Below are 12,306 nucleotides of genomic sequence, written 5' to 3' on the forward strand. Positions count from 1 at the left end.
AGCCACAGGAGGTTCAGGGACTGGAGTCACAGGAGGCAGAGCCACAGGAGGCTCAGGGACTGGAGTCACAGGAAGCAGAGCCACAGGAGGCTCAGGGACTGAGTCAAAGGAGGTGGAGCCATCAGAGGCTCAAGGACTAGAGTCACAGGAGGCAGAGCTGCAAAAGTCTCAGGGACTGGAGTTACAGGAGGCAGAGCCATAAGAGGCTCATGGACTAGAGTCACAGGAGGTGGAGCCATAAGATGCTCAGAGGGCAAGGCCACAGCGGACTGAGAGAGAAGGGCACTAGGGGACTAAGAGGGCAGAGCCGCAGGAGGAATCTCAGGAGAAGGAGCGGGAAGCGGAAGGATGTCTGTCGAAGGGGTCTCCGGAACCACTGGAGCTAGGAACAGAGGGGCCGCTGTCGATGGTCTCTGGAACCACCGGAGCTAGGAGCAGAGGGGCCACTGTCGAGGGGGGTCTCCAGAACCACCGGAGCTAGGAGCAGAAGGGCCGCTGTCGAGGGGTGTTTCCGGAACCACCGGAGTAGAGAGCAGAAGGTCAGCCCTTATGATTTTAATGATAAAATCCTGAAGAGACAGACCATCACAGTCTAAAGGAACCAACTTCATCTCAGAGCCATTAAGTCCAAACCAGAACATAGCTCTGAGGGATCTTACATTCCAGTTCAATTCAGCGGCCAGATTCCAAAATTTGAAGCAGTACTCCACCACAGAAATGGACCCTTGAGAAAGTTGCTGGATCTGTTCTGCTGGATCGATAATGCTGGTCTGTTCCTACTGTCAGGGTTTGTGTTTTTGTGAAGGGAAGAGGCAAAAGAGTCAGGATCCAAATGCAGAACTTTAATTATGAACAAAAGAAGGGGATAAAACAATGAAGGAAATAACTTGAAAAAGCAGGTCTTCACTCAATAAAAGAAGGAAACACAAACTCTACAGCTGTATGCTGGCTTACAATGCTCCAAATACAAATCAGGAACCGACACAGGAACAAAAAACAAGAGAGTATATACAGTACACACAAGAGCTAACAAGAAGACAAGGAACACCTGGGATACAAATTAGGGCAATAGACATGAAGGCAGACATAACAGTGTAAAAATAAAAAAACTTCAAACTAAGAGTCTCCACAAACTTCAAACTAAAAGTCTCTACAAAACTACAAACAAAAAGTCTCTCAAAAGTTAAAAATGCCTGACAATTATTTTGCAGAAAGAGCTATCACAGTACCTTCCTAAACCCCTGTAACTATGCAACAAATTGTTTGACATTAGTGAGAAGGTATGGATTTGTTGCAATGGATGTACACAGTGGGCAAATTTTGACTGCTGGAAAAGGCAGTAGAGATTAATTTGTGGCATGTACAAAACTTTTAACTCTAAAATGTACTCTATGAATTTTCTGCAAGCAGAATAAATCAGAAATTGTTGTAATATCATGGAGATATTATAAAATGCCAAAAGTGATTGAAATAAACATAACACGAGACATCCTTTGACAATGTTTGGAAAGTAAAAAAAAAAAAAAAAAATGGTAACACTTTACAAGGTCCCATTTGTTAACATGAGTTAACATGAACTAACATTGAACAATACATTTACAGCATCTCTTATTATCTTGGTTAAAGCAAATTTTAACATACTAACACATTTTTAAAATCAAAAGTTGTATATGTGAATATAAGTTAATGCACCATGAACTAACACAAACTAACTTTGAACAATTGTATTTTTATTAACCAGCATTGACAAATTAAAATATATTGTTAATTGTTAGTTCATGATCTTTAGTGCTGTTGTTCACTAACCAAGAATTTATGCGTTTTTAATGGATTTCAGTTCAGGTCAAAAATGACCCAAAGGACAAAAGGAGTGTACATTTTCTAAAGACAATAGGATGGTTAATAATCTCTCTCTCTCTTTCAGAACCATGGACAGCTCTAAGTGAGTAGCACGCTTGGGTGAGAGACATCGGGGTTGAGGGAGAGACAGGAGAGAAAGAGAGATAGAGAGCGTATGACAGATACCCATGGAGACAGAGTGAGTAAGCGAGGGTTGGGAAAAGCTTGAGGGAAGGAGATCAGAAAACGAGAGAGAGAATGTGAAGAGAGCAGAGAGAGAGGAATAGAAGGAGGAGAGGGAATAGAAGACAAGACAAATGCTGTAGCTGGTCACTTAGCCTACTTCTTGTGATGCCCGAGCTGGAATTCAGTGCTGCGTGTGTGTGATATGCACGGGGGTGTGTGTGTATGACGGCAGCCATGGTGGAAGCAGCAGGGGAGGAATGATCAGAGCGATTGTAGGGCATGATGCTTTTAGCAGCCTAACGTTGCTGTGCGCACACTGCAGCCGGTTAAACGAGAACACACTCATACTAAGCACATCCACACGCAGCCCACCCCACACACACACACCACACGTGTGTGGGGACAGCGCAGATGAAGAGGCGTGGATCTTTCCAGAAACGTGTGCTAAGGGAGGGGACAGCCTTGGTGGCGGTAGCCCAGCAGGAGCGGTCGTAGGTGGGGAAGGGCCGGAGCGCCGACCACCTCCAGAGGCTGAAGATATTCGACTTCATCAAGCCTTTGGAAAGCCAAAGATGGACATCTTCCACTTAACCTTCATCCTTCTCTTCCTCACACCAGTGAGTGCTTCCTCCGAGCTGCGTCGCTGTCGCCGGGCTTGTCTGTCAGCTGTGTATGTGAGCCCAAGTGTGTCCGAGGGGGGAATTGACAACGTATGGTGTTGAGAAACACACAACACACCTGGAGATCAGCTGTTCTTGGAGATTCACTGATATCGTGAGTAGGAACCTGTTCTTTCAATGTTCTTGTCTCCACATAAATCATTTTTTTGTCTAGTTTCCATCCCTTCTTTTCCCTACTACGGTCATCTTCATCAGTTCCTCATCTTCCATATGAAGGAAAGTGTAAAATTGAGGATCATTTCAAGTCAAATGTTCAAGGGTTTTGGATCCAAATCATCACATTTCAAAATTTACTCACCTACATCTTCAGATTCACTCATAATTTAAGCTCTTGACTTTCATTGTATAGATACAACATCCATCTTTCCATCTTTATATTTTTTGTAAAAGTGTTTAGATGAAATGAGTTGGGATACAGTGAGTAGGAATCTGTTCTTTTGATCGTAACCATGTGTGTGTCCATCTGGAGTCTGTTCTTGACTCTAGATAAAACCATTTTTTTGGTCTCGTTTCCATCCCTTTGTCTCCCTACTTCATCAGTTACTCATCTTCCATATGAAGGAAAGTATCAAATTGAGGATCAAGGGTTTGGGATCCAAATCAGCACATTTAGGAAATTACCCACCTACAACTTCAAATTCATACAAGATTTAAGCTGTTGATTGTCATTGTATAGATACAAGATCCATCTTTATATGAAATGAGTTGGGATACTGTGAGTAGGAATCTGTTCTTTTGATCGTAACCATGTGTGAGTGTACATCTAACATCAATGTACTTGACTCCAGATAAATCCATTTGTTTTGTCTTGTTTCTGTCCCTTCTTTCCTCTTCTATGGTCATTTTCATCAGTCCCTCATCTTCCATATGAAGGCAGTTGTCACACTGAGCATCATCTTGAGTGAAGGGTTCAAGGGTTTGGGATCCAAATCTGCACATTTCAGAAATTATCCACCTATACAATTGAATTCATGTAAGATTCAAGCTCTTGATTATCATGGCACAGATATGAGATCCATCTTTCCATCTTTTCTTTTTTCAAAGAGTTTAGATGAAATGAGCTGGAATATTGTGTTAATTGAGCATGTGTTTTTTCTCTGTGTAAGTGTATGAAAACCGCTTGGTGGTGGTGTAGTTGAACGGTTTTGATGACAGCACTGTTTGAATAGTTCTATACGTGGATCCATGGTTCTTGATTTACTCATTGTAACGAGGAGGAGGGCATGGCCGGGCCATGCACCATGCTGAATCAGCTGATCAGCGAGAGAGTGAGATAAAGGGGAGCTCAGTTCAAGAGCGCTGCATGTGTCTGTGTTCATTTATGTTTTATGTTTTTTAAAGCTCATTTTTTTAATTAAAACTTTATGTTGACTGTTCAGCCAGTTCCCGCCTCCTCCTTGCCCAAACTTATACTGTTACAGTGGTGTCGAAACCCTGGAGGGAGGAGGGATGCGCTGTCGCAGAGTCCTTGCTGCTGCCATCCGCCAGGGCAGCAGCCATGCCCGTCTGCCTGGGGACGGAAGGGTCGCTGCTGGCCGGCGAGAGCCGGAGGAACCGCTGCCATCTGCCGAAGAAGGGGAGGAGTGGTTCCATCCGCCAGGGGCCGGAGGACTCGCTGCCATCTGCCGGGGGAGGAGCGAGCTGGCATCCGCCAGAGGGCAGAGGAGCGGTTGAGGTCCGGGCGACAGCACATCCGGGAGCCAGCGAGCAAGTTCTTCTCTCTCTCTCCTCTCTCTGTGTTTCTGCTCGCCCTTTGCCTCTCCCCACGCCTCCCCTCATCTCTCCCCCAGGTTCACAGGAGGTGGGGTGGACCACCGGTTGACAGAACGGCTGGAAGGGCAGCATCTCCCCTCCAGAGATGGTGGGGGGGCGAGTTAGTCAGACCGGTGGCGCCCCGGCCTGAATCGAGCGGGGGAGGAGTGTGATGAGGAGGAGGGTGTGGCCGGGCCGTGATGGTGCATGGCCGGCACTGAATCAGCTGATCAGCGGGAGAGCGAAATAAAGGGGAGCCGGAGGTACCAGTTCGAGAGAGAGAGACGCACGCAGCCATGCTGCATGTGTGTCTGTGTTCATGTTTTATGTTGTTTTAAGTAAATTTTTATCATTGAACCTTTATGATGACTGTTCAGCCAGTTCCCGCTGCCTTCTTGCCCATCCATATACTGTTACACTCATGTTGGATTATTTGATGCATGTGTGTCTTTAAATGGTTTAAAGGCTATTTCTATGCAGCTGTGATGAATTGGAGCTATTAATGTGGTGCAGAGGAAACAGTGAATTACAGGGTAATGGAATGAACAAGGAAGCTAATCTCCACTCACAGGGAACCACTGATGTAGTTCTGTGGTCTCTCTCTGATCTATTTTATATGTGTGTGCACAGCACGTGGAATATGGCATCTTGCCACCTCATCATTCCAAAGAGAGATACAACACTTAGTATTTGATGTGATATTAAAACAGCCACAATCACACATGCTCAAACACACAAAGGATGCTAAAATGTAAATGTTATCCATTTGCAGCAAAGATACACTGAGTAGAACGAAGGAATATCAAGTTTCATGGCTTAGGCATTACATCAGATACACACACACACACACACACACACGGTCGGAATATCATGCCTGCCAGTGTAAAGCATAACTAATGCATCTTCAGTACAGAATTAGGTTCCCAGCTTCCTACGTTATGTCAGCATACTAGGGTTCTGTTGCCTGGAAACCCACATTTCTCTCTCCTCACATTCCATTTATAGAATACAGCTGTGTGTTCGTGTGTATGCACGTGCATGCACGTGTGTGTGAGCGTCTTTGGGCATGTGCAGATGTGAGTGTGTGTGGATGTGTGTGTGTGTGTGTGTGTGAGAGAATGTCTGTGGCCATGTGTCTAAATGTGTGTGTGCAGGTTTTGGTGTAGAAAAGATGTTAAATGGAGAAAAGACAAATGAGTAGGTGAGGGATTATGACAGAGGAAGGGATTGCGACAGAGATGTAAGATCAGATTCTATTTTAAGAAATGCTGAATAATACAACATGAACAACAGTCTTCCTGACATCTTCACAAAGTAGCTAAAAAAACATATAGCATACTTTCTCTCTCATACAAGTGCTGGTTGAAACTCATGTGCATGTATCTCTATATCATCGTCCATGTTTGGAGCAAGCACAAACAAATTATTAAAAAAATCACTTATTCATTTGAGTATTTCTTCTCCTCAGCTCAAGTTGTCAAAATTTTTTGTAGTTCCTGCAGAACCTTTGGCAAAACATTGTACCTTTTATCCTGCCCATAAAGCACATTTGAATTGAATAGTGTGCAACAGTCTGTTTCCTGAAGTAATATACCATTAATTATTTTTTACGATACCTTATAAACCTTTAAAGACAGACCTCACATAAGTTCTAGGTTGTTAAACGATGGTATATGCTAATGTCCGTGTTATATCAACTTTTTTTTGCAAGATTCTGGGTGAAGGACTACGCCTTCAGTTCCCATGATCCTTAAGAGAAATATCCACCAATCAAAGAGCGTGCCAAAGAAGCTCTGTAATGACCGCTCACTTCCATGGCATTAATGACGCAATCGTATCGTTCTCCCTACACTCTCAGGCCACGTCCACACAAATATGTTTTCGTTTGAAAACAGCTCTTTTTCTCTGAGTTTTGGCCTTTCTGTCCACACAGATACGTCGTTTTTGACAGCGAAAACTGAGCTTTTCGAAATTGCTCTCCCAAGTGGATACATTTGAAAACTCTGTCTTTGCGTTGTAGTTTGGACAGGGGAAATGGAGATATCTGAAAACGATGGCATATTTGTTGTCATAGGAGTAGGACGCAGCTATGTGATCCATTAAACCAAAAACAACCAAGATGGCTGCCCATGTTGTAGCTGCATTGTTGTGCCTGCTATTCACTTTGATAGTGTTGTTAAAGATAAATATTACTTTGTACAACTATCACATTGCATTCCTTCAAAGGCGATGTGAAGTTTACTCGGAATTGCTGTCCGGTGATGGAACACGAGGACAAGTGCGTTTCAGACCATACATGGAAAGGCGATTTTTCGCATGAGCAGTAAGGGGATTTAACCCTTCTATTATGTTTAAAAATAATGACACCTGTGATATTCGGGCAAAAAATTACCTGTATTGAGTTTAATAGATTTTCAGTAAATTTACAGCACACTTATCTATAAATTATAAACTTGAAAATTGGTATAGGCTTACCTAAAATTTTTCACACTGAATAAAGGCTTCTATAGTAGCATTTTAACGGGAAACCTATTTGTGAGTTGTGGTACTACACATGTACAATAGATATACAGTAAATATTTAGCTTTACTGTAAGGATTTACAGTGTTTAAAATAAGCTGATACTCATATTACTTACAAATGTATTAGTCTGAAAGAAAAACAATCATGGTTTATATTCTGCAACATTACAACCATCGGAATATTGCAAAAAAAGAACATATATTATTGTACAGCAAATACATTGTCATCATTGTCAAATCAATATTGCAGGTCTGTGTATAATATTTGCAAATATTAACCCTTTAAAGCTGTGTGGAACATATTTCATAAACAATTTTCTAAAAACTCTACATCATCAACATGATAAATATTTTGGTGAAACCCTGTTGTATGCAATGTATTAGATGTCTTATGTCTCGCAGTGAAAGTTTCTGTAAAGTAAAAGTAACAATAATGTTTATTATCGCTTTAAGAGAGAGAGTGAGAGAGAGAGAGAGAGGGAGGGAGAGAGAGGGAGAGAGACAGAGAGATAGAGAGAGAGAAAGAGAGAGAGAGAGAGAGAGAGAGAGAGAAAGATAGATCTTGTGACACTCTTGACTCAAGAGAAGTTTCACAGCTGCATTGAAAACCAGCAGTATTTAACTCGGGGTCAGATTTGACCTGAACATAATAGGTGTATCAGTCTGGTATTGGTCAGACAGACATATAGTCCTGCTCCAAACTCTCAGAACAATGTTTAATCTCGCTACAGAGCTAAAGTCGACCTACCAACAAACTACTTATAGTTGTATCTGCATTTTAAGATGGGATAGGAGAAAGTGTTTTAAAATCAAACAAATTATGCACTTATTTATTAAGCAGGTTTCTGCATGGGACCTCACAATATTGGTGATTACAGGTTTCATTATACTTATGGGAACATTTGTTCCCCAGAAAGATAGCAAAACCTGACCACAACACACAAACACAAAATAACAAATCATACTGAGATTTATCCAGATGCTAAAGCCATTTGCATGTAATGCTAGGGTACTGACTGGCCTGTGTGTGTGTGTGAGGAATATATAGAGTATTTATGCATGTGTGTGTAAATGTGTGTGTGTGTGTGTGTGTGTGTGTGTGTGTGTGTGTGTGTGCATAATTCCCACCTGTCCCTCCATAGTGCATTGTTTTTTTTTAAAGCACAAGCTCTCAAGAGGACATTATGACATTGTGTGTGAGACACTCAGCTCTCTCTCTCTCTCTCTTTCTATTTCTCTGTATTTCTCTCTCTAAGGTAGTCTCTCTGCTCTGCTGAAGAATGGATCCAGGGGAAGACGAGTGCATGCATTTCCTACAGTACGTGGAAGACAACGGTCTGAGGGCTTATGACGAGCTTGTCATCCAGAACGCCTCTGACATCGCCCGAGAGAGCGACCGCATCCGCAACCATGCGCACTGGACATACCTACAGGAGAAAAACCAGAAGAAGAGAAGGCAAGAGGAGGCTATCAAGAGGTACAGATACACACAAACACATACAAAGACAATTTAAGACAGGATTATGCAAATGTAAACATTGCACATAATTACACTAAGGCTGCATTACTACTATTGCTCATTTCAGAGTTATGGATTTGAACAAACCTCTGATCCTAAGTATAAAATTTTATGCATAACTCATCCCACACGTTTATGCTAGGACATGAATGTTTGATCAAATCATGAGGCTTTTCTTGGTACTTTTGTTACGATTTTCGCCTGGCGGATGATAGAACGGTGGAAAAATCCCATAGACTTGCATTGAAGAAGGGCCCTTAAGCCATATCTAGGAACCAGAATATCATAGCGACTTGTGGGTGGGAGAGTAAGCAACCGTCCACACCCAGAACACCCTAGCAACCACTCTGATCACTCTTGCAATGCACTCAAAACCACTCAGAACACCTTAGCAACTGCTTTGCAACACCCTGTCACTTGTCACTAGCTTTCTTTCTGCCTGTTGTGCTCTTTAACATTTGAGAGGTTAGTTAAGTGTAGAGATAGAGAGAGAGAGAGAGAGAGAGAGAGAGAGAGAGAGAGAGAGAGAGATAAAGGTCACTGGTACTGAGCTCTAAAAGTCAACGAGGAAATAGCTGGATATTAGAAAGACAAACACAGAGTGAATGAAAACCTTAGGCCATAATGGCATGTTTGTGTGAGTATCTGTGTGAGAGAAAAAGAGAGAGATGGATATAAAGAGTGAGAGGAAGTAATTTAGAGCCACAAAATGATTTAATTTAGAGACACAAAATGATGCTCTGATTTATTTAACAGCATCTGGCAGTATGTGACCTGAAGTGTGTGAATTTGTGTATGTGTGCGTAATGCTAATTTGCTGCTAATTTTACTGTTAAAATACAGACCAAAATCACTTAAAAGACAACATGAAATGACATTCACAACACATCTAACATCAGTAATGTGACATCTTTCAGACTGAAAAAGAATATTAATTGGGAAATGATGTAGAGCAAGACTTGATTTTATCCTTATGTAATTGAGCACAACAGTGCCCACCCACTTTTTCAGCCATCTTGATTCAGGAAATATTTTTCCCATTAATTTTTTCGTAGTGATTTCATAAAATCATTCAAGCCATTAACAAAAACAACCATCTCCGATGTGAATCGTATTACAAAAAAAGTGTTTGCAAATTGAACAAGATGACTGTAACAATGTTCACATTTAGGGAAAAGGAGGAAGTGGGAGCCGGCAAATCCAGCTCAAACAGTATGTTTTTATTTCTTTTAAACTCAATATTTCCGCTTTTCAGCTGTCGCACTCAGAACTCCACTTTTCAGCGGACATAAAACAATAGAGTCTTTCTCCAGCTCGTGTCTTGTCACTCTCTGTCTGGACTGGCGTCTGGCTCACTCTTAAAGGACATATCCACTCTCACTGCAATGACAAACAGCTGTTAGAGACAATCATTGCCAGGTGATAATCCTTACCGTTCTCATCTCCTGATCTCGCTCTCTATTCACAAACTGGCGCTTAACCACGCCCTCATCACTACAAAGACAAAATACAAGACCGTGTACTAAACGTCTTTAATAAGGGGATTGAACTACAATCCCATGAAGCAATCCCTATGAATGACATAATCGAATTAAACTGTTGATTATAAGAATCAATATATTTAAAAATGCACTCAGAAACTTTTTGTTCATGTCATCTTAGACTTACACTGACACCTTGTGGCCTGGATGCAGCATCATTCAAATGCAATAGTTTTTAGTTACAGATGTCAATATAAAAATTCACAATTCACAGTCAGCCATTATTAATTTAATCCATGAGTGAAAGTATCCAATAACAGGGCGGTTACTGAGATTAAGCGAGTAGTATGCAGCTGGTCATGTGATAATAACATGGCGGCCCCCTTGTGCGGACCCTCTCCATGTAGAATAAAACAGCTTTTATAAGGTTACTGATGTGATTGGAATCTTCATTTTAATGTGATTGGTCATGATTTTATAAATATGTTTCAAAATTACAATTCATTTCTTAAGGAGTACAGCTTTTTTAATAAGGAAAAAATTACTGAGTGCACCTTTAAAGTATATTGCAAAATATTTAGATATATACAAATAAATATGTACCTCTACTCCAAAATGGTCAGAAATCTAGGAGTAACCATCGATAACCAACTCAATTTCACAGACCACATCTCAAAGACAGCAAGATCATGTAGATTTACACTCTACAATATCAGGAAGATAAGACCCTTCCTTTCTGAAAATGCCACACAACTTCTTGTTCAGTCACTTGTCATAACTAGAATGGACTACGGTAACACTCTCATTGCAGGTCTCCCTGCATGTGCAATTAGACCCCTGCAAATGATCCAGAATGCAGTAGCACGTCTGGTCTTTAATGAACCAAAGAGAGCGCATGTTACACCACTCCTTGTCTCTCTCCACTGGCTACCGGTTGATGCGCGTATCAAATTCAAGGCACTGATGCTGGCAAACAGAACAGTCACTGGGTCTGCTCCAGCATACCTAAAATCATTTATGCCGAGCTACTCGCCCACTAGAAGCCTGCGGTCGGCTAAGGAACGGCACCTTGTTGTACCAACACAAAGAGGCACCAAAACACTTTCCCGGACTTTAGGTTTCATTATACCACGCTGGTGGAATGACCTTCCCAATGCCATCCATGAAGCAGACTCACTCTCTGTCTTAAAAAACGACTAAAAACACATCTTTTCCATGAGCACTTAACCAGTCACTAAATAAAAAAATAAAATAAAATAATTCTTGTTGCACTTTAATCTGTCTTGAATACTACTATTCTGATGCTAGTGAAACATTGTAATAGAGCACTTTCCATACCACTGTGTCCTTAAGATGATTCGCTTATAATGTATTCCTCTTTTGTAAGTCGCTTTGGATAAAAGCGTCTGCCAAATGAATACATGTATATGTAAATAAATAGTTTGAGAGTTTAGGGAGACCGACTCAATTGCGTCATTGACAATTGCGTGGTTCCCAGCTGCTGCTGGGCTTTTTCTTTGTGTGTGTGTGTGTGTGTGTGTGTGTGTGTGTGTGTGTGTGTGATTTAAGGGAATTCATGGAATTGAGAACAATGTAAACTGCCATATTTAAAGACAACTTTAAATTAAAATTGAAAGTTTCACCCTGTAATTGAACCTTAGCTGATCTTTCCTCCTAAGCATTTCTCTTTGTCTCTCACTCTGTCTGAGTGTTGGCATTCTTTTCATACAGCTTGAGAAACTCTTACCGCTGTAATGGGGCGTGAGTGGGGTCTTCTTCATGTGGAGAGAAGGGCAATGACAGCACACACACACACACACACACACACACACACAGAGAGAGAGAGAGAGAGAGTCACTGAGTCCATCTGTGGGTTTGTCTCGCTCCTGTGAGATTTTCTTAGCGAGATTAATCAATCAGGATTACATAATACACATTAAACTTCATTAATATAAATTCATGAATTAAAACAGAGAGGATCAGCACACACACACATACACACACACACACACACACACACACACACAAACATAAACATTTACAGTGGGAGGAGCTAAGTCACACCTCCTCAGCTCAGAGAGAGAAAAAACCGAGGTCTGTCACCATGGAGACAGAGGGGTGAGTTTCTATGGCAACAGTGGGTTTGGTCCTCCTCACCCTCTCGTCACTAAATTTAGACTGCTCCCCCCTGAGGACACATGCACACTCACTTCCTCAAAACACAAAACAAAAGACAGGTTTGCATGTGTCATTCAACTGTTATCTGTCTTTTACACACACACACACACACACACACACACACACACACACACACACACACACACACG

General features: G+C 41.6%; 1 protein-coding gene across 1 annotated transcript in view; it reads left to right on the forward strand.

The window, feature by feature from the left end:
• Nucleotides 1-2,506: 2,506 nt before the first annotated feature.
• LOC127422573 (neuronal tyrosine-phosphorylated phosphoinositide-3-kinase adapter 2-like) overlaps nucleotides 2,507-12,306 on the forward strand; it is a 49,754-nt gene continuing 39,954 nt past the window's right edge. Inside the window, exons 1-2 of the mRNA XM_051666212.1 lie at nucleotides 2,507-2,799; nucleotides 8,236-8,456. Coding sequence (XP_051522172.1) covers nucleotides 8,260-8,456 — 197 coding nt within the window. The 5' untranslated portion in view covers nucleotides 2,507-2,799; nucleotides 8,236-8,259. The remainder of the gene's footprint in view (nucleotides 2,800-8,235; nucleotides 8,457-12,306) is intronic.

This window comes from Myxocyprinus asiaticus, chromosome 31, assembly GCF_019703515.2.
Source record: "Myxocyprinus asiaticus isolate MX2 ecotype Aquarium Trade chromosome 31, UBuf_Myxa_2, whole genome shotgun sequence".
Classification (NCBI taxonomy): domain Eukaryota; kingdom Metazoa; phylum Chordata; class Actinopteri; order Cypriniformes; family Catostomidae; genus Myxocyprinus; species Myxocyprinus asiaticus.